We start from the raw sequence: 23,448 nt of genomic DNA, 5'->3' as shown, positions 1-23,448 counted from the left end.
AACATTTAATGAGAGAAATCTTTTCATTCAGACAAGCCATCTCAATTAAAAGTACATTCAGATCCACTCTGCTGCTGGCTACTTTGAAGCTCATTTTAAAATAAAAGGATGATAGCTCCTGGTGCAGAAACTCGCATCTCAGTTCTGCTTGTACATTAATGCTCACGATTCAGATCTGAGTAATAGCATTATAGTGACTCTTGGATTAAAATCGAGTTTCAGGAGGATTATTGCTCATTCCTGCTTTTCCATACCAATTAACCTTGACTGTTAGGCAGAAACCTCTGTTCCCTGCATGGGAACAATTCCAAGAGCTATCAAGAAAAAGGGATCAGGCTAGCTGTTGAACAACAGTCCGTGTAACAAGCCCTACTTAACACCTAACATATTTCCAAAGAAAATGAAATCCCTAGACTCTACAGTCTTACATAGTTCTTGTTGAATGTAAATACCACCGGACATATCATGTGTCTGTCATACCCATTGCACCCTGCGGAAGTCTCTTAAAAGTAATCAGAATTGCACTTTTCTTACAGCCCCACTCCCCCCTTCCACAATACAAAGATCCCAGTCCCCCTAATTCAGTTGCACTCCATATCCTTAAGTATGCATTTTATTATCTCTCTTTGCTGTGTTAAGAGTAGCTTAGCTTCCCTAACCCTTTTATAAAAGCCAGGACAGATCAGCATTGCCCAAGAAACACTAACATTGCTAACACATAACTGGAATAGAATGCAACAGCTGATTAACATCTGAACAGGAGCAGGACAGGAAGCAAAGGACCCAAATCCAATCCCCAGAAGGAATGTTAATGGAGAATAAAAATACTCAGCGGAGATTTTGACCAGGAAATGAACACTAGCTTTCTAATGCATATAAAAGCATAGAACCACCTTTAATGGTTAAATCTGAAATTGCACAAGAACCAGCTCGGCAAAAGGTCATTTGCCAAGTCACCTTTAGCACTGACAGCGACATCGGGGGCTAATGACAGCTCCTCATCCAAAAACGCTGACACACCAGAAGCCTGTTTAGTCTGTTCAGTGATCCTGTTAGCTTGATCTCTTTAGTTTGTTCAGTGATCCTTTCAACTCTCACAAGGTGGTTTAGGCTACAAACTTCCAGAGCCTCTTTGTCTTTGCACCTTGGGTTTCATGTCCTTCCCCACTCTGTCCTCTTACCTGTGTTCTTTTAAGATCTTCCATGGAAAGACTTTTGGAGCGTGTTTCTCAGATATTTAAAGAGTTGTATACCAGGCCATTAGAAAACAGCTCATGGAGATCGGGAAAACTCTCAAAAGTTCCTGAAAATAACTGTCTGGGCCCTGCTAGAAAAAGCGAATCTTGATACTCTAACATGTACTTGGCAAAAAGCGGGTGTATCACGAGGGAAATTTGGGAGCCATGGCTTTAAACTTTCTCAAACACAAGCTAGGGAACGGCTATAGCAAGCAAACATTTGAAGAGAAGGGAAGGAGGGAGTGGGTGAACATTTCTGTAGAAAATCAACATGTAGGAGTTCGCTTCTCAGGCCTCTGTTGGCTCCTGTGCTGTGTAGGAAGGGGGGGGGGGGGGGGCAGGAATCATACATTACCTTCCTAGAGCATAAAATCAAAAGGCATTTAATTAGGACAAGGTAGGAACAGCTTAAATTCTTCAATCACCGAGAAGTGGACTCTCAGCCCTTGTAGGTATTCCCTAAGTCTCGTACAACCCCCAGCAATTAATATCAGCAGTCCTCTTGTTTCAGTCTTTGGTTTCAGAAGTTCTGGGAAAACTACAGTCTCCAGCTCCTCAGTGCCAGGGTCTGAATGTCACTGAGCCATCCCTCTAGCAGAGAATACAGCAATGCTAGAGAATGCCCTATTACTGCAACCTATATACTTGCTTCAATACACTCTCCAAAACATCTCCTCTGTCTATGAGTCGCAGTGATGCACAGATGGCTAACACACTATGCAGTATCTACACAGCCGGACAACGGAGCAGAGCACGTTATTTGCATTATTTACAGAGGACAGATGGACAAGTTGTTGCAATGACCCAGCCTACAGAGTATCTGCAATGTTGAGGAGGTAAGTCCAGCCCTGATGCTTGCAGGTGCTGGCAAAAGCAAATTTCAAGAAATTAAATGGCTTTTACAGCAGCCAGCTTTATTCTGAAACTCTATCACTACAACCACACTTGCGGAGTCATTCACATGCCAGTTTTGTTCCCATAGAGCCTTCACCCACAAGCAGAAAATACAAGATGTATTGACTAGATTTATCCTTTTCAACAAGAAAGAGAACAGACATCTGCAGTACTCACATAGTAACTTCTTCCTTGGCCATGAGTTTTTTATGTGCATAAGTCACCATACATACTGAGGCACATACTGGGGGGGAGACAGTGACCGGGAAACAGTACCAAAATTGGGTGAAATTTCTTTCAAGCTCTGCCTAGCTGTAGAAAAGTCCAGCTCAAACCTGCTCAGCCATCTGAATCTTTTGAAACATTAAACATTTGCAAAAGTTTTGAGATGTTGCTTTTGCTGCATCCACAGCACGCTAACCAGGTCTGCAGGCACTTTTATTGGCAGGCTGAGGCAGAACCTTAAAATAACATTTCAGGGGTCTCACATCTGTTCTAGACAAGAAAAAGCCTAATTTATAAGGAGGAGCAATCTACTTTAATCAAACACTATGGCTAAGAACGACCAAGTTGTACAAAGGCTTGCAATGATCAGTTCGCCCATCCTCCACCAACATGCACCACAACAGGCTCTTTCATTCCACTATCACATGGCTGCAGCCAAACATGACACACTGTTCAGCAAGTAATAAAAAGGATCAGCTTTTTCCCCAAGGTCTTGTCTACATATACACTGTACTAAATTAAATTGACTTAGAAAATAATGTAAAGCAGTATAACCCTCCTGGGTAAATGTTCTTAATTCAGTTTAAAAGCACTTTATGTTGAATCAACTTAAGTTAAATAGATAGATACAAGACACAAACTAAATTAAGGATGCCTATACAAGAATGCTGCACTAATATAATCACAGCTGTTTCTAATCTGATTAAGTTAAATCAGTACAACTTCCCTGCAATGGCAAAATCCTTACCAATACTGAAGTTAACCCTTTTTTGCCCTTTCCTACTTCCAAAGAAGGTTTTGCTGGGTTTTGTGTTTGGGTTTTTTTTCTTCCAAAAAACCCAGAGCGACATGTGTCTCTCTCAGAATCAACATAAGCTAACCATGCTACACAAGGTATATTAAGGTATTAAAGGTATTGACATTTATATAACTTGAAAGTTTTACTACCTCTATGCCAACTAAACATAATAATGCTCAGACCAGCATGGCATAACATTTTCTGTACTCTCCCCAAGCAAGAAGGGAAGGGTGGTCATAAATACTTGCACTGTACCCCACTTTCCACACACCCACACAGCTTTTGCTTGCTGATGTCCAACATACCTGGAACAGTTCAGACACCGGGAAGGCAATGTTCCCCACTCGCTCATTCCTAAGGGTATGGCTCACCAACAGCTCATCTGAGCAAACTGGAGTGTGGAGTTAGAGCAGGTTATCTAACTGCCCCCAGGCATGGTCTTACTACTGCCCCTCTTCCACCAAAATATGAAGTTCTCTTGCTAACTGTGGGGTAAGCACATACACAAAACAAGTCTGAGGTCACAGACCTAATGTGCTATAAATCCACACTCTAAAATCACCTCTCATCTCCTCAGTTCCCACAGCATTTCCCCCTGAAACGTATTTGTCAAAATTAAATTCCAGCAATTCCAAAATTACTGTTTTTTTTCCATTCCTCATTCAAAACTATCTGAACTGTTCCTCCTGAATATCAAGACTTAATTTATCTTCATTCTTTTGGTACTCTCACTTTCATCTCTACCTGCTTCTTCAATCGGGTCTCTGAGCTCACTCCAACCTTCCTTACATCCACTCCACCAATGCAACCATCACCCTCTCCTCACTGCCGCCTTCTACTGCCATCTCTGAGCTACCATATGCAGAACTAACTTCCTCTTCAGTACAAGTTTTCCATGTTCAGCATGGAAAGATAATAGCGAGAATCCTCTCAGAGCCCCTTGCACAGAACTAAATCCCTCATTGGCCTTCAGAAACTAAATTGTGCCACAACTCTGAACAATGTGGTGAGCTGTCACTTCTGCTGAGTACCAGCGGCAGCCGTGTAATCAACCAGAGTTGTAAGTCCATTTAATTTATTATTTTTTTGAAAGAGCTATTTTGAAGCCCTGATCACATGGCAACATGGACTGTAGGTACACACAAGAGTTCAGTTGCTAAGAGAACCACACTTCCACATTTTCCATTTTACGAGATTTAAATTTCAACTCTCAGAGGGCTGCAGGCACATTTTCGCAATAAACTGTTTGGTCTTGAGTCTCAGATTCACACCGGTAGCTTCTAGCAATTATAAGGTTATGTGGACCCACACCAACTCTAGGATTCATGCTCACCATAAATACACGCAATGAGGAAGGCAGGAACAATTTCCATTCCATAAGTAAAGAAATTGAGGCACTAGGAGGAAAGACAGCTTTGTGCACTGTTTTTGCATGAAATTCCATGTGAAAGAAAAACAGCCTCAGCTGTCATAAGAAAGGAACTGCAAGAAAATTCAGCAAGATACAGCCTTATTTTTTGCACCTACAACAAGAGTGATCTGGGATAGAAAAGAGAAGAAAAGTGTGCATGAGCTAAACACCTACCTGACAGCAACTGAGCTGAATAGCCTGCAATTCTTTATAAGTACAAATAAAGCAGCAACCCTGATCCAGTAGTAGGAGAACAATATTTGTACTATACTCAGTTCTCTCTGCTGCTGGGGTTTAATCCCAGCAAGAATCCTTTTGGTTTAATTAGCTTTTCCCTAGCAGATGGTCAGATGTGAGAGGCAGAGAATGGTACAGGCTTAACTGTTGGGTGATTGTGCAGCTGTATCTGTAGCTGAACAGTTAAGCATGTCCAGGAGTCCAGCTGTAGTTTGCGTGACACAGTCCGTCTCTGCCATTAGCCAAATGTCAGCTTCCTCTTTCTTCAGGTTATATATCAGTCAGAGGCACTACCCAAAGGCAGGCAAACAACTAACAGGCAGTCTCACCACCATCCCCTTTCTCAAATAAAACCCTCAAACCTTAATCAACTGACAGTCCCTCTTTCTTTGGTGACAGAAGCACATTCAGAAGCATTGCCATGGAAACTTGAGCCATCCTCTGTGCTATTCAGAGAAGACCTTCTAGCACAGAAATATTTTATGATCTCTACGGCACTGAATACAGACAGCAGTCAGTATAATGAAGTAAAATTACAGACTCCAGCGTTGTGTGAGGATAGCAGTGGGTCATTCTTCAACTAAGCCACCTGATTCTCGCTTCACCTACAATGAGCAATAGCTCGTTATAAGCTGGCAGGGAAAAGCAGTGTAGCACTGAGAGAAACAGAAGTGGTGTTAGAGGAATAAACCTATCCAGCCAAAGGGAGAAAAGAGAAAGGGGTTCACAGCCTCTTCCCAAAGCTGATCACATCCTGCCACTTTCCCTTCCCAGAGGTTACGAGTGATGTTGCTACTGACTCCTTTGCAAAGCAGGATTCCTACCAGGCACAGACACCTCCCACTTAACCCAAGTCACAGCCATTGCCTACTCTGGAGACTGCATCGAGTATTCTGCATCGACTTCCACTCAGCCTCTGCACCCAGGCACGATGTGGAGTGTTAGAGCACCCACACCTACACACTGGCGGTAGTCGTCTCAACAGGCCACAAAGGCAGAACAAGGAAAGGAGACGGCTTTCAAAAACATGCTTTGGGCCTAGCAGATTCAGAGCCTGAGCCAAGGGCAGGAACAGGCACAAAACTTGTCTCAACTCTGTAAACAATAGAGCAGCATGGCTCCTGAAGCAGAATGTAACCCTGGAGCATCTTCTCTCTTTTTTGTGGTGTGGCCCTGTAGTTAATCTGCCTCAGTTTGCCTCATTTGCCTTTTTTTTTTTTGCTTTTTTTTTTAAGCTTTTTTTTTTAATGATTCTCTTAGTCTTCAGCACCACTGAACTGCTGAGAGATTTTATTCTAAGAGTTCAGTCACAGAAATACAACACAGTTTAATCCAGCTTAGGAAAAACAAACAGATCCACCCACCCATCTTTCACTGGTGACCTGTATAAAGCACGCAACTGGCTATGGCTCTTTTCTCCCCATTCACCTGGGCTCCAGTCAGTCCTTTTAACAGCAGGATCCTAACCGCAGCAGAGGAGACCCACACCTCCACCCCCTGCCCTACAGGCTGTACATGAGGAGGCTGCCTGTCACCAGCAGTCACAGGCTGCACTGCTTGTCTTTCTGTACATGCTGTATTGTACCTCCTAGGTTCACCTTCCTCCCTTGGGGGGGATAACCACAGGCGCCCCACCTGAGACCAAGCAGGGTTGCTTCAGCTCTTCCCTCAGACACAACCCCTCCTGGGGCAGAGTCAGAGCTCTCATCAACCATCTCCTTCCACATTTGTCATCATTGCTAGCACCAGTGTTGTTCTTCAGCTGGAGCTGATAATGAGCATAAATTGTCTCAAGGGGCAACTGCAGCGAAGGCCCAGCACTTTAGTTTTACCACAAGGTCAGCTTGTCCAGACTAGCACTACATCCCTTGCCTGGCATTGCTCTTGTAAAACTGAAATGCCTGGTCTTTACCGCTGTTATCCTTTGGGATAGCATAAGCCCGTTAATTATTCTGAGGTTAAGGAAAAACATCTTTTTAGCAGTGAAGACAAGCAAGCTCTTCACCTCCACAGGGCTCCTTCCTGTAGACCCCCCTGTAAGTAAGCTCTATGCAACTCTGCAGAGAGCAAGCTGGGAATGAGAGATAGTCAAGCTGCAGGTGAAGTCACCTATTCTCAAAGGCACTCTAACTGAGAGCAGAGGATGATCGGCCCCAGATATCCTTAAGAAAGCAAGCCATCCTGTTGCGGGTAGCTTTTTTTTTTTCTTTGGTCAAGTGTCAGACTAAACCACTCAAAGAGCTAGCAGCTTACTGCTCCTCTAAGGGCAAAGACCATGGACGAATGCCAGTGTATAGCCAGGCAGATGTTGCAACGATAAGGTGTTTGTCCAGTGCCGACAGCAAGCTGTTTGCTCACGCCTTCAGCTTCATGCAGCTGCACGAGCTCAGCTCTGCAGAGTCTGTGACTCCGGACTAAGGAATGTCTCAACTGGAGAAACACCACATCTGCTGCTGGCTCAAGATGCCCCAGGATCAGACCAATTCCCAATTTTACTGTCCACCCATAGCCCTGCTTTCTGCTCCCTGTCCCACCAGGGGGAGTTCTAGCTACTTGGTGAGGGTTACTGCTCTAGCCAGAGAAGCACATCTCCCCGGCAGAGGTGCTTGGGACTGGACACAGAAGCACAGAAATCTGGATTCCTACACAGTCCTGAAGGCCAGCAGGGAAGCCAAAACAAGGAACTAGTCACTTTCTCTCCACAACATATTAAAACTGACAGGAAAGACAAAGACCAAGAATCAGCCCTCCTTCCTCCTTAGCCAATGTCACATGCATTTCATTCCAGCTCCCTTAATCCCTTCCTAGCAATCAGAAAGTGACAGCAGCAGCAGTATTTAATCCTAAACAAGACCTCCATTTTGGCAGCCATAGCCTATATTGCACGACAAAGCTGAAACACCCAATGATTATACACACTTAAATGTTCTATCAATAAAATTCCACTTTTAGACTTACTCTATTTTGCTAAATCTCATGTTGCCACAGGGCATATTGTTAAGTTTGGCACTGCAGAACAGAGGAAGAAAAATTAACATACAGGCAACACACTCTCTCATCAACACCCAAGCCCTAAAAGACAGGTACAGAGTCAGTGGCAACTAGTTTGAAATAAAATGCACAGTTTACATGAAATCAAAGGAGAAGAGAGCCCAATGAGAATAATTTCCAACTGTTTCACAACGGTAAGAGTCTTTTGCAACAACTAACATTCCCCTAATCACCTATCATTGAGATCCTGCTTTGAAAAGTGATACATCCTTCTCGAGAGGGTGGCATGGACCAGTCTGGCAACAGTAGCTCTGCGGCATCTGATCCAGAGACTGCAGCAACAGCTAAAAAGCAAAAACTATGCTATAAAGCCAGAGTACTTCTTAGAGCCAATTCTTTCATGCCTGCTACTGTCTAAGGATGGCAGTAGAGAGGTCTTCTGCAGAAGACTAACTTTAATATGGAAATGACTGGCAGGTCACAGAATTTCAGGCTACTAGAAATTGCCAGAAGGGAAACTGCAAGTCCCAAAGAACAAAGCAAACCGGGTAACAAAATGAACAGCCCACGGCTTACCCAGGACACAGAAGATGCTCTGCTGTTCTTTCCACAAGCCTTGCCCGTGGGCTGCCCATACTGATGCTGCCAAAAAGGACCATGTTTCCCTGTGCCAGGCAAACGAAAGACTTACATAAAGAGGACAAGGATGGCTTGCATTATAGGGACATAGAAAACTAGGGACCATTTCTCACAGACATCATGTCAAGGATCCCAAAACAATGCATCTGCATCCTGATCTGCCATCCTTCACCAAGTTTCCCATCCTCATCTCTTGAGGTACCAGCCAGAAAAAGGAAGCTTTTCCAGAAGAAGCTGGAGCAGTTCAGCTGCAGCGCATACGTGTAGGAACATTTACCCACCAACTGGGGGAAGCACTCCTGCCCAGGTTAAATCCACAGCCATTCCATCTCCAGGCAGATATCTCATGCACAGTTTGTACTGAGCAGAGCTTGATGGCACGAGCCACTCAATTATCTACTGATTGCCAAGAGCACACAGGCTGCAGGGGGGACACGCCAACCTTAATTGGCCTTATCGGTGTAAATTAAACCCTACAACACACCCAAGCAAACAGCCAGTTCCTTTGGAGCAGGCATGAGTTATTTTGCTGCAGCTATAAAGGAAACATTGCTGCTAGGACATGCCCCTGGAGTGACTGTGCCGCTCAGCTCTCCCGCTGCATTCCTGGGGTTGTTTAGCATGGACTCAGCTCTAGCCTTTCCACAAGCAAGAAGTCTGAACCCTGAATGCCATCTGCAAACACAGCCAGACTCCACCTCCTGCATGCCTGCAGGCCACCAGGTGTGGCCAGGAATGGCACAAGCTACATACTAAACACACCTTTGATGTGGAGCTGAAAGCATGTAGCCAGGGGGCATGAACAGCACGCCGCCCGCCGCCGTGCTGACTCCCAGTGCAGGAATGTGGCTGCAACCACAGGCCAAGGAAGGCAAACACATTGCATTCCTCACCAGACAGGGAAGGAAAACAAGCAGCAAACCCACACACCCACCACGCTGACACCCGCCACGCTCCCCACGCATGCCAGCCCTGCCACTGCCAGGACCCCAACAACAGCTTCAGCCTCAAACTCATCTGTGGGAGAGTCCTCAAGTTCTCCAGGCAACTTCTTGAGCCATGGGGCAAGAGAAACAGAGCAAGGCAGGAGAGTTATCAACTGGGCAAACAAGCCACGGGGAGGAGAAGAGCTGCCACCAGGGCTGGAAAGTAACCACGTTCCAGGCAGGAACAGAGAGCTCTGTGCAGTAGCCTGGAAAGGGAATTTCCCTGATTTTTCCTATAAGACAAGGGGTGAACATAACACTGAGCCTTATTGAGCTAAGGGGGCAGAGCTGAATAGGAAGCGGACTTTGGGCATCAAGGGTGCTTGGAAGGATCCAGGCCTTTTTCCACCCCCAGGAAACCACTCTACCTTAAGTCAAGCGGCTTCTCTGAGATGCAGGTACTTCCTCATGACCCAAAAATCCTTTTGTAAACACTGTCCCCACTGCCCACAGAAACAGATCTGATCTTCATCGTACATTATTCTCCCCCTACAGCACTGACACCTGGTCACTTACATGATCAAGAGAAGAGAAACTCAATGTACAAAAATCCAAGACATCAAGTAACCTCTTGTCTCGGGACCTCACTATTTTAGAGTCACAAGCAGACCCTATGCTGTAGTCAGAAAAAACACTACTCCTCCTTCACGTGGCACTGCTGCAAATCCCAAAGCTTTCCAAAGAATTCACGGTTCCCAAACACAAAGTTACTCTAAAGCGAAAAAGATGAGGATGCATTAGGAGGTGAAGTTGTCAACAGTGTTCTCAAGTCCACACAAGGAAGGCTGTATTCTGACCCCCATGTTCTGAATCTGCACTTACTTTGTGTAATACAATTAAACATCAACGCACTCCTAAAAACCCATTGCCCAGTGCTAAGGACCAACTGTGAGACTTAATAGCCAGTGTTCTCTCAGTGCCAAGCAGGAAAGCCAAGGCTCTCATGAGCAGTGTAGCAAGAATATATCCCATTTGAATCTACACCAATATCCCAAAGGCTGCCAAAAAGAGCTTCTATCTGCTGTGCTTCAGAGAGTAGGTTCTGAACTTCAGCAAAGCACAGGGATGTCAGAAAGGAGCAGCATTTCATAAGGCAAAAATGATAGAAACTATTTAACACAAGTGGATATGGCAGAATATACATTCCCTTCTAATTTCCAAGAAGCAAAGAGCACACACATGGAGGGAGCCCTGTGCTACCACTGCACAAAACAGTGTTGGCAAATCCAAAGAACACCAATGAAGAGTTGAAACACTGTAATCTCTGGGGAACCTGGAAGGAGAAAGGTCAATGTAGCCACAAGCTCCAGAAACATGTCGATGCATCTAGCAAGCTGCCAGAGCAGGGATGGTTTATAAGGCTGTGGCCCAGCTGCTCCAAACCCCACATGTGCATTTCAAGGCCCTCACCGAGGGGAATGGACTGGTATTAGGCAACAAGAACAGACCAGATGAAGTCCAGTAGACTTTCCCATGCCCATTAAAATTCAAAGGCCTCAAGCTACCTATTCCCTTCCAAGCCAGTAAGGTAGGCTGCTGCAGTAGCTCCAGTACTTGGAAGAAAGAGGCATGAAAGGCCAGATTTACCAATAGATTTATATCCAAAGATATAAATAGAAGCCTGGCAGGATTTTCAAAAGCACCCAAACAGATTAGGTGTCTAAATCACCGCATGCAGGAAAAAGGGCTTCTCCACTTCTAACCACTCCATACCTCTCCAACCCCAGCCACCACAAGAAAACCCGTTTCACAGAGGACGGAAGCCCCTGCTGCTCTACAGGTTGCCGAGGGCCATCCCTGTGCAATCCACTTCGATGGTGATGGCACCCAAACTTCCACAAGTCTCAACAGTGCAACCTGCAATGGCTGCAGCTCTCGCAGAATGGAGGTCTGCCTGTTTCCCAGAATAGGAGCTGCCTCTTCAGCCTCGCCTCTCCTCTCCCTTCCCCCACTACATCTTTATTTTTCATAGACTTAATATTGTTTCAAGGTACAACCCTCATCCTGCCACTGGTGGGCGGGTGAGTGGGGGAAAGGGGCCCTTTATAATTGTAGTGTTGCAATCTGCCAGCCCGGCCAGGCGGCCTGTTCCCGCCTGCACTGTATTAAATACCTTATAACTGATTACACCCCCATGGGGCATGATTAGCAGTCTTCAGAGAACAAAGTCTACTTTCATAAGAATAAGAACAGACACGTACTGCTAACCTACTACACAGCTGGGCAGGTGAGGAAACAGGGGAAAAAAGGAGGGTGTGGGGGGCGAAGAGTTAACTGTACTGCTAACTCTATTCTTTCCTTCCCTCCCCTATCCCAGCGCCTCTGAGTTAAGATTTCCACTGCCCTGAATTGTTCCCTTCAGACCTACCCCAGAAGATTCAGGTAATGTAAGCTCATAAACAAACTGCCGCCTGTGGAAGTTGGGCAAGGACCTAACCTGGAGAGGTAAGGCCTTGAGGCAAGCGGATTGAGCTTTGCCGTGGGTGACAGCAATTCCTTCACACCGGTTCCCAGGAAAAGGGAAGGGTGAATTCCAACAGCAGCATCAAAAACAAGGAGAAGGAGGGAAAGCTTGAAATATGATCACATACCCACGCCCCTCTCTAACCTCTGTATATATCTGGAAAGTCTATATAAGTAAGAGCAAAGCATCTAATTCAATCTGGAGGTTAAAAGCTCTCCAGAATCAGGTGATTTTTTCTTCTTGTGGGGAGAGAGGAGGCAGCAAACAGGAGGAAAGCCCACTCCATCTGAGATAGATAATAGGGATCCCCAAACATACACAGTCCATATGCGTTGCCGCAGCAAAGAACCAGCCTGATGGAAACTTAGCCAATCTGACATGAAATGACCTATAACCCATTAGCAGGTGCCTTCCAAATCTCAAATGCCCACACAAACAGCCACAAACATTATTTGGTGCTATCTGGCCTCCATCTCAGCAAAGCACGAAGAATCAAACAGACTGTACAGCCTTTCACCAAAAGGAATAAGAAAAATGGAGGCAACTCCTAGGCTCAAACAAGCCTAGGATGAGCCCTTCAGCTACTCTCCCCAAACCTACAACAGAGGAGAGCAGAGTGGGAAGCTCCAGGAAAATGGTCTTATTTCAGAGGGACACCTGTGCAGCAGCTTCAACCAAATAGTAAGAACCCTTCTAACTGTGCCATTTTGGAAACAAGTCACCTGCTTTACCCAGAGCCCACTGGCTTTGCCCATGGCCCCATGGATGCTCATGGTACAGTCACGGTACATGGCACTTGTGTTCAGCTGATGCATCTGGAAGGGGGCGCCTTGCTGACACATTCCACCAAGATTCTTACCCAACCCACCCAAGAAAGGATTTGTTGATGGAGACACCAACCCAGCTAAAAATGATCTACTTGTATCTGCTTTACTCAGTAGCTGGTCCTTCAGCCAGCACATACGAGGTTCCCGAACTGTACTGTCTAGTCTCATTTGTACAGCAAAATCTGCATATTCTCTTTATTACAGAAAGACCTGAAGGCACCAACTGACTTTAGGCTCTGATGTACTTGCATTGATGTAAAAGCATCAATATATTTAGAGTTATCAAACAGATCATGCTTCCAGGGTTTGGACAAATGGGAGGTTTCACCATAAACACAAGTTAGTCATTAGAAGCTCCAGGAGGTAATTTAAATTATCGCAGCCAGCACAAAAATAATTTTACTTTGGGAGCTGAAGTTGCAAAGCTGCAATAAATCCAAGTGACACAGTAAAACTTTTTATAAAAGCTGAAAATTAGTTGTGAAGCCCCAGATGGCCTTGTATATAATTTGATTCTGCTACCATGGGCTAGCAAAAGGGAAACCACTCTTCACACTGTAAAAAAAAAAGACCCAAAAACTCTCATCTTCAGCTCCTAGGAGACAGAAGTAGTCTGCTTGCATTTGTGTGTATATATATACACACATGTAAAATATACAGAAGTAATAAATATATAAATAAAATCTGAAAAACACACAGCTAACAATGAATTGTTCAATCCCCCACCATGCTGGGCAGCTATCAATCAGACATCTGAGCACTGCAATCCAATGCTCTCCCCTGGCTGCTGTACCCTCATAGATACCCTGCACCCACCCCCCATTCCCAGAGTAAATTGCCTTCCACTGCAGAGAAGCACTCCTGCTATTCTGATACCGGTATTCACCACCAGGGCAAGAGACCCTAATTTAGCCCCGCACGGGCCTTCTGCAAACTGCTAATCCCCAATACACAGCTGTTTTTCAAATGTACGGGCATGAGCAAACCGTAAACGATTTATGGCGCGTGGCAGGAAGACTCCTGGCTCCCTGCGTAGGCAGGGTTTTGGGACAAGATCATGCTTGGACTAATGTTTATATTGCAAGTTGTCAGTCGGGTAGTAAATCATCTCTGGAGCTGCATAGTAATACAGCTCTCCCCATCCAGCTGGAGCCTTGACGACACTGAATCCTGTTATAGCCATTTACAAAGGCATCATCTAATCAAGGAAAAATGGATACGCTTATAAGCAGACCCTACAGAAATTCTGCAGCCCAGCAAGGGTGATTCACTTTCAGGAATCAATCCAACCTGGTACGAGAAGCTTCCCAAAAATGACACTCCATACTAGCCCTAGAAGAAATTGGATTGAGTGCCTACACAGACACCTACTAACAGAGTGTATCACTAGCAAAATGCAGTTACCTAAGAAAATCCTTTTGAGCAAAGTTTTCATTTCCTAGTATTTACATAACCATAGTGCAAGCAATGCTTAGAAATTCAATTCTAAAAGTTCAAGAAATATATTTTGCATACTTTAGTGCATGAGACGCTTTCTGCTTGGAAAAATGAAGCCACTTAAAGGTAGGATGTGAACTTGAAGTCCATTCTCAAGAAAGGTTACTTAACTCTAACTCTAAACAAATATCCTGCCATTTTCCATTATTTTCTTTTCCCCCATTTGAAAGCGCTGTGCACACAATACACTGGGGTACAGATCTCCCACAGGTAAAAGGGAAGGGGGAAGAGTTCTCAATAAGGAAAAAAAATGATAGAAACACACAAGAAAAAACAGAACAGTAGAATTAACTGCAATCACTTTTCAGTTATGTGAGAGAGACCAGATTTCAAGTCGTCTTCCTAGAATATTTTTAAACTTCCCATCGGGCAGCAGCAGACTCCTCACTAACGAACAGCAAAGCTGCAGGATGAAATCTGATTTAGGAGACAATGAAGCAAGGCATCTTTGGGAATTGTAATGAGCTTGTGCAGCAAGACATAACCCAGGTCTAAATGCAGTTACCCTGAGTAGCATATGCTAAAATAATGGTCAAAAACCTTACTGCCACAACAATTACCTAATTATTATCTTGGGAAAATAACTTATATTCTTGCCTAAGGCTTTTTATGAGCCTAAGTATAATTCCCCAGTAGTTAGAGAAACTACTTCATCTGTCCCTTTTGATTTCAGAACCATTTGTGCATGAGTGTTACATTAATGAGGCTGGACAGCTGAGACTTTAAACACAAGAGTAAGAAAATCCAGTTATGACTCCTACAACATTGCCAAAGCCAGCTTTATCGCAGAGCCAAAATACAAATATAGAACTCAACCAAAGACACTAGTCACTGTGGGACTCTCAGTTCTGCATTTGCTGACCCCTAGAAATCAGAAGTTTAAACCAGTTCTCTCTTGCCACTAGCAGCAGGTCAGATCCTCTGTGCCTAAAAACCAGCCTAACCCTTGCAGGAAACATCACTTTCCAATCCTGGCCCATTTCACTTTCTCAGCATCACAAAACTTCTATGAAAGTCAGTAACCCTTTACTCACAGCCGTTACACCTGCCACAAAAGGGTTACATCGTGCCCTAAAGCACAGATTGTTCCCAGAACAGCCCATAGGGAGGGTATCCATACAGGGATCTCAAGGTTTGCATGACCTGCTCCTAGCTCTGAAAATCCCCACGCACACTCTTTCCTTCAGGAGTTCCCCTTGCATTTAGGCAGACATTACAAACAAACACCTTTATATACATATATCCATACCACTGCGACTTACCTTTATCCATCAAATTGATCATATGCCTACTTGACCAAGCAGCACTGATGATTCTCTTGATCCTCAACACAGATTGGACATGAGCACAGGACATAGACTGTGTCTTCCCAGACACTAGTACATTGAGGCTCATGCTACAACATACCGGATCTCACTTGAACAGCTTTAAAGCCCTTCCTTTCAGCCGCCTTCCGGACTAAAGTCCACTACAAGACTGCAACGTGGAGAGGCCAAACTCCACACATTCTTTTCACTCTTACAAGTAAAGGCAAGAAGCACAAAGCGCTCTGCCTGACCACTCGGCATGAAGAGACAATACTTACATGTCTTCACATTCATGAATAAAACAATCTTCATCTATGAGCTGCACTATCTTTCCAAGGACCCTACTCTCCTCCAGCTTAAAATCCTCAACTACTAGGCCTAATCAGAGCAACTGGAGTGCTTTGTGGGTTTGTGTTTTTCGGTTAGCGGGGGTTTTTTCCCTAATGCAGTATCACAAAAAAGAAAGGTTAGTGGGCAACCTAACACAGCAAATAAGTATGATTCAATACCTTACCTCTGACACAGGCCAATACAAGGTGGTTTAGAAGATGGAGCAAGAAGCCCCAGTGGACAATTATGGAACAAACTGCCCTTTCTTCAAACCTTTACCTGCTAGAGATTGGGTTATGTCTGAAAAATACACCTTCTAAAACGAGTTCTTTAGCTAAAGCAAGTCTGAACATTTCCACTCATAAGTGCTTGATCTTTTCCAAATCCCGCTCAGCTCTTAGCCTCAGTGCTATTATGTGGTAGTGAATTTCCACAGATTAGACATCATGTGAAAATACTTTAAAATCATTATTCAGTTTGATGCCTATCAGTTTCACTGAATTGCGTTCACCTCAACTGAAGAATACATTCCAGCTCCTTCACCTCTGCACAGCAGTCTTCCTCAGGCTTGGCACCCAGCATTGTTGAAAAGCAGAGGAAAACTGAGCCCACCCAAGTGATGCTTATCCTGCATTCCAACCATTGCAATGCTATTCTCACAATCCTACACAGCCTTCCACGCCATTTCCTTCCTAAGCACAGCTCCCAGGAGGATATTCCAGAGAGGGTGTCTCATGTCATTCCAAATATGAGACAGCCTGCAAGCTGCAGCTCTTGGCCCTCTCTGGCTGAGCATATTAGCAATAAGACCATACATGAACATCCTGACAATAAGCAAACAATTTCCGAGTCTGGAACAAACAAGGGGGCAAAAAACAGAACAGATTAATTTAAGTCAAAAAGATTCAGCCAGATAAGGCATTACAAGCCATGGAAACAAGCAAACCACTCCTGGGAAGGAAAGAAAGGGGGGGTCTCAGAGTGCCCACTTGCTTTAAACAAGCCAGAGCCTGACTTGCACTCTATAGCAATTTCACCATGCTACAGAATACGCAGGACAGTGGATCACACAGGGGTCTGCTTCATCTTGAAGTCACGGCTTAGAATATCCTTTTCATTTCTCCTGCACCGAGCTTTACTAAAGCATTCAACACCACGGTATCCAAGCATCTTATAGACACTTACAGATTCTTCCTCAAATCCCCAATAAGATGGGCGTTAATCATATTTTGCAACCAAAGAATGAAGAGCAAGAAACAGTAATGATCTGAACATGTTCACACAATAAACCTGTGGCAGAAATTAGGCATCCTACATTGCAGTTCAGAATTCTGATCGTAGGGTCATCCTTCCCCTCCAACCAGCTGTAAAGGTACTTCAATTCTAAAAAGTAACATTATTCCTACTACAGTTACAGATCCAGCCAATCTAGATCTAAGGAAAAGCCCTCAGGTAGTGGAACTGGCAGGGAAACAGGATGGACGATTTCATGCCCTAAGGCATTAGCCCTGTTTGCATAGATTATGCACATAGTTCCTTTGCAGTCCTGTGTAAAATGAATTTCAGAGAGGACCATATTTACCCGGTTACTAGTGACTTGCAATACACACAGCTAGCACAAATGCCACAAGCACTCACTCTCTCCATAGCTCAGGGTGTCATACAAAAAGGAGATATCTTCCCAACCAAAGCCTTCAAGCAAGGAGATGAACGTATCTAGCTTCAGGACCTTAAATTTACTTGCAAAGCATCAACCAAGTTGAACAGCCAAGAAAATCTGCTCTATTATGACAATTCCAGTTCTTGACAACTCCAGTCAAAAGAGCAGAGATGAGTCAAAAAGGTGTCAAGCCAGATCCTCATTTCTTAGTGGAGGAATCCTGCCCTCAATCTGTATCATATGCAGGCTCATTTGAGACCCCTACCTGTTATGTTTCTCCCAGCAACATGAAAGGCAGAGGGTTATTAGCCACTACTACATTATTCTTGTCACACTGTGCTGTAAAAGCTAGGCCCTTGCTAACAAGGATACAACACGGTTAATTTGTTATGATCTAACCTCCAGAATTGTTTCTCGGGACTATGCTATAGAAGTAGTGACACATGGAAATCTCAGAGAGTCCAGCTTTCAGTGGATCCTCCAGAAAACAGCAGACATTTTAACAGGTTAGAGAGCTCACCTTCAGAAAAATCATCAGCCTCTAGGACTCATAAGTATCAAGTCTACTTCAAACAACTACCAAAAAATACAGTCACATTTTACCGAAACTTGTTTATTTTGCTATTGCTCAAACAGCTTGGCTTTCTTCACCTTTTTAAAAGCACTTTATATGCCACACCAGCTGCCACAAACCTTTTCTCCAAGCCAGCTCTGGTACCATTCACACCAGCACGTTGACCAAAAATCACTCGTTGCCCCATCTCACTTTATTTATCCTGCTCTGGGACAAAAAGGGGGCAAAGGACTATATCTCTTTCAAAGCTACAGTCTATTTCCCGTGCATACTATGCCACGTGATTGTACTTAAGAGTGGATGGCAGAGATAAGAATTCAGGGTTTGAAAGCCGCAAAGCAAGTGACTTAGCAGCAGCCAACGAACTACTTGAAATGGATTGGAAAAGAATGCAAGGTCATCTTTGGTTCAGAAAGCTGGTTTGAGGAGGCAACAGGTCTTGGCACGTAACTCATCCCCTCCTGACCCAATGCCTTGTTAATATTAAAGATGGAGATAGCCACGGGCTGCACTTTGGAACTCCGCTGGCCCTGCTGAAATGCATTCCCATGATTTCAAGAGCACTGGGTGCCTGGGAAGGGATGAAAAGCCAAAAGCTTCTGATACTACAGCTAAGATCTGCTAGCTTAAATGCTGATTTAACATCCAGAAGTTGAAACACACCATATGCAAAGCACTGTTGGGATACATATGCTTTCTGCAGTGATTCACTAAAAAGTGAAGAAAAGAGAAAGGAGTTGTGCTAAAAGTGATTTGACAAGTAACTGAAAGGTATGAACAACTCAAAGGACCCCATTGCTGGGTACCAAATAGCTGCCCCTCTAAACTGGATCTCAACAGTGAGGTCAGGAGAGGACAGAAAGGCCAGCGGTACACCTGCACCACCCATCAGGGGATCAGTTAAAATACAGGTGGAAAAAACAACGTGGTAGAAGAAATAACCGAACAGAACAGAGGATCACTAGAATTACCTAACTTTGGCATCACAATTATTGCAAGAGCACGATCATCGGAAAGGATTTTATTGGGATTCTGACTGGGTAGACCTCTTGTGATTACACAGAGAACACAGCTACTTCAGCACTGACAGAACAGACTTTAGACTGCTTCTCTGGATGGCGTGTAAAGAGCACTGGCTTACGTCTTTAATTGAGCTTTTCTTCCCAGGGCCTCTTACTGAATTCTTCAGGGTCACTCCCATTTCATTGACACCCCTAGCCTCTCAATTCAGGCAATGGAGGCCTACTATGATGCAGAGAACACCACAGAGAGGGACAGTTTTTCAGGTATGTTGTTCACATACTCTCAAAAAATTGAAGTAGTGGGACCAAAACAACACAGTCTGACTCAGCATCAGCTCATTCCTGGCTTTCTTACCTGCTGTCTGATGCTTCAAGAAGGATTCATCGCTTCCTCTTACGTAAGCCCTTTATCCCAGTTTCTTCTCTGAATCTGTAAAACAGAGATGCATACCTCTAAAAAGCTTTCTCTGGCACAGAACTATCTACGTTTGATGGATGATTCTTTTCAGGACAACCTCCACCTGGCATCTCTTAGATCTAGGTCATTCTCAGCGTTGCCAGACTTGCATATCGTTTGCACACCCTGATGCCTACCAATGCAATCTCCTGCCCATCTAAAAATCCGTTTATTAGCACTCAATCTTTTACTCTGCTCCATGCAGCGTGCTCAAGCCCAGAGCCAGATGCAGTTCAGTATTTATCGTTCACTGTTTTTTCTTTAAAGTCTTCCCATGTTCCCAGGCACTGCTCACGAATTCTATAGTAGGAAGCATCCCTTGTACCAGAGAGGGTGTCCAGGCTGGTAGAGAATTTCCCATTCCCCCCTGCCAGGCTTGGCACCAGGGGAGTGCTGCTCCCTCCCTTCCAACTCTGCCTCTGTCAGTTATACTCTGGTTCCTTAACACACACATGCTGGCCCAGACTTGTTCCACTTTGCAGCTCCTACTCCAGCAACGCTCCCTGCACAGCTACTGCTTTCTCATCCCCCATACCACCTACCTCTCCATCACCCAGACAAGGCTACACCCTGCATGGACCCGGTTCGGCCTGCCACTTCCGTGCCCGCTCTGCTCCCTGCCACAGGTCTTCCCCCCGGAGGGAGAGCTCCCCAGTGCCCTGATGGCCGAGGCGGTGGCACTACCACTCTCCCCCACGGGAACGGCCCCCTACCCGGGGCCGAGGATGTGGCCCTACCACCCTCCCGCACCCGGCCGCCACCCGCCGCCCGGCTGACTCCCCCTGCCCATGGTGCGACCCGCCCGGACCCGCTGTCCTCGGGGGACTCGACACCTCCTCCCGGCCCCGGGCCACACACTGAGACAGAGAGAGCCCCCCGCTCGCAGGGGGCCGGCCCGAAGCCCGCCCGGGAAGGCCGGCGAGGCCCGGGGGCGCGGGGGGCCCCGCCCGAGCTCGGTCCCCAGCCGGTCGCGTTCCCCGCTCCCCGCCCCCGGGGCCCCAGCCTGGCTCTGACCCGGTCGGGCTCAGCTCCGCCCGGGGTCCCAGTGACTTTGCGGCCGGTTCGGCCCCGGTTCGGCCCCGCCTCGGGCCCGCCCCAAACTTTGCCCCCGCTCGGCCCGGCCCCACGCTCTCGCTTCAGGCCGCCATTTTGCCGCGGGGCACGCCGGGTAATCCGGCGGAATCCCCACGCCGCAGCGCAGCTGCGTCATCGGGCAGCACGGGAGGGGGCGGGGCCAGGCGCGGCGGCGGGCGGGCGGTGCGTCTCCCCCGTCACCGCGGCAACGCGAGGGGAGGGGAGGGGCGGGGCGGGCGGCGGGGGAGGGGGGCGACGGGACAAAACCAACGGGGCCGTGCGGGGTGGGGAGCAGGACGAGCGAACCCAAGTGCTAGCGCGGGGGGGGGACGGGGGGACGGTGCCCTCCCCTCAGAAGGGGGCCGGGCGGGCCCCTCTGCCTCCTCTGCCGGCGCTGCTAGCGGGCTCAGCCGGCCGCCGGGCCGCGCCGCGCCGCGCCCCCTTGCCCTCTCCGGGCTGGTGGGGTCCGGGGCCATGGTAGCAAGCGGCGGGTGGCAGCTTCGGGCAGGTCCGCGTTTGTCTGGGAAAGCTTTGCCAGGCTGCCTGGGCTCCTTCCCCGACAGGCCCCGTGGAGAGGGCTCCCCCCGTGCTCCCCAGTAAGAGGAGGTTCCCGTGAGGCCTTTGCACAGCTCTGCCTGTGGGGACGCTTGGGGACACGGTCACGCCACGCGGTTATGTGTGGACGTTCATATTCAATAAATCTCCCTGATGAGACAAGCCGGCTCAAAAAGTGCCACCGAGGGCATGGCGCAGGGACAGTCCAACAAACCGGAACCCATGTGCCCTCAGGTAGGAAACTGGCAGGGTTGAGATGTCTTCGTATGTATTTAGGGACACGGGATGGGCTGACAGGCTGTTAGCTGCCTTTCGCTGCATGGCTCTGGCAGAGGCCTCTCGCCTGGCTGGGGAAGGGTGTGGAACCTGCCCCTGCTCCTGCCCCTGCGTTTGCTTCTGGAGGCTCCAACGGAGCAGCCGGGCTGCAGCCCTTGATCACCTCATAGGCTACTTCTGAGGTTACACGGTTGTCCCGTACCAGAGCAGACCTTGAAAAGAGGCAGCTCAACCTCTGAGCTGATGAAGATGACAGAAAAACAGTAGTATAGGCGGGTTACGGCAATTAGAGCCTGTGGGTGTGCTCAGGACCCCAAGGTGGGCTCACAGTAACTGCAGGTGATCTGCCCTCTTCAGGTCTTTGCCAGCCAGGACAATTCACCGGGAGGCAGCGTCCAGGATCAGCTCCTTCCCTTTGTTACGTTCCTCAGTCCCTGAGAAACACCCTGACACTCTGAGGCATATCACAGCCTGTCACTAGGGAAGTATAACCCCATCCGTGGGGCCAGGTGGAGAAGCAGGGAGAGGGGGAGAGCAGTGAATGGGAAAATCCACCTAAACCCCCCAAGGACAACTGCCTGCTTCTTAAAGGAGAGGGGCTGAGGACAGTGTGTACCAGTCAAAGGTGGACAAGAGCTAGTCAAACCTGGACACAACTTAGGTAATGCACTTTGGTCTTTATTTGCAAAATCATCCACTCTATTGTTCTAGCCTTGGGACTTCAAGAAGTCAATACATTTTAATTTTGAACCAAATCACCCCATTTAGCTCTCTCTCAAATCACCCCCTGAGCTCACGCAGGTACTTTGTCCATTGCCTCTCACGCCTAGTGCATAGCCTTACTCACCCCCCACCCCCCTTCCCTATTATCGTTTCTTTTACAAACATTTCTTGAGTTCATATTCACGTGGCAAATAATGGAGCTTAGTCCAGAGGAAATTTGTGCGGTCGAGAAAAGTCCTGACAATATTTGGAAGATGTTCCTCAATGTACTCCATTTACGAAGCCTTCAGATTTGCATTCAGGTAGTACCAGGCCCGCAGCGCTGCAAACTCTGCCCAAATGGTCCCTTCTCTTACACAATAAAAGACAGGTGCTCAGCAGGACCCCGCTTCCATGACCTTGGGAATATTGTGCAAAAACGTCTGCTGCGCACCCAGCAAGTGCCGTCTGCACCATGCCACGCGTCAGCCAGGGATATTTCAAGAAAGCCTTTGGTACTTGTGCCCCTATAAATTCTCCAAATCCTCCCTGTGCCGGAGTCAGATAACAAGCAGAAGGACAATGGCTCCAAGAATCCAGGCTGCCCATCTGCTCTGCACTTCCAGATTCTTGCTTCCACAGCGCCAGCTGATGAAATTTTCATAGCTGATGAGGTTTCTCATTTCCACTGGGCCTTGCTGCCTTGGAGCCTTCACAGTTGTGGTCTGTTCAGGTTTCCATGGGTGCACACTGATGGCAGCAATGATTAGAGTCCTTTGCTTTCTTTTGGTGACCTTTCAGAGCAGGATCTCCAAGGTTTTTGCAAGTCTAGGTGAAAGAAGCCCTGCAAGAAGGAGAGAGCTTGATTTTCAGATGGTCTCGGCATTTACTGCTTCCATTAAACTTAACTCTTCTCAAAATCAGATCCCAAGGTCAGACAGCCACAGGGAGCCAGGAACTGAACTCGGGATGCCTGAACACCAGTCACCTGCTCTGAGCACTGAAAAACACTCTTTCCTCAGATCCCGAAGGCCTTGATTCCCAATCCCTCTCCCTCTCTCTCCACCCTGCCTTTTCCCGTATCCGGTATGCTTGTAAGCTGGACTCACCACTGCCCTGAGCCCAGAGATGTGGCATGATGCGGAAGCATGACGTTAGGTTACATTATATTCATTTATATAACACCATTAATACCAAAGTGCTGCTCCCAGCTAGAGCCAGTTGCTCACTAAAGCCTCTGAAGTTCAATTAACAAGCACCAGGTAATCTAACACTTGACTCCC

General features: G+C 46.7%; 1 protein-coding gene across 4 annotated transcripts in view; it reads right to left on the bottom strand.

Moving 5' to 3' along the window:
• TJAP1 (tight junction associated protein 1) overlaps positions 1–20,672 on the bottom strand; it is a 40,444-nt gene extending 19,772 nt beyond the window's left edge. For 3 of the 4 annotated variants that reach the window (XM_076334301.1, XM_076334304.1, XM_076334300.1), the window contains exon 1: positions 15,471–15,577. Coding sequence is in view for 1 of the 4 variants with exons in the window: in XM_076334300.1 (XP_076190415.1) it covers positions 15,471–15,564 (94 nt within the window). In the remaining 3 variants the exon portion in view is untranslated. Of the gene's footprint in view, positions 1–15,470; positions 15,578–19,456; positions 19,532–20,572 lie in introns of those variants that run through there. The other variant, XM_076334303.1, reaches the window with a different exon arrangement.
• Positions 20,673–23,448: the final 2,776 nt, after the last annotated feature.

The sequence above is a fragment of the Aptenodytes patagonicus genome, chromosome 3 (assembly GCF_965638725.1).
Source record: "Aptenodytes patagonicus chromosome 3, bAptPat1.pri.cur, whole genome shotgun sequence".
Lineage (NCBI taxonomy): Eukaryota > Metazoa > Chordata > Aves > Sphenisciformes > Spheniscidae > Aptenodytes > Aptenodytes patagonicus.
Note: the sequence above shows the minus strand (reverse complement) of the source record. Positions and strands in the feature narration are given on the sequence as shown.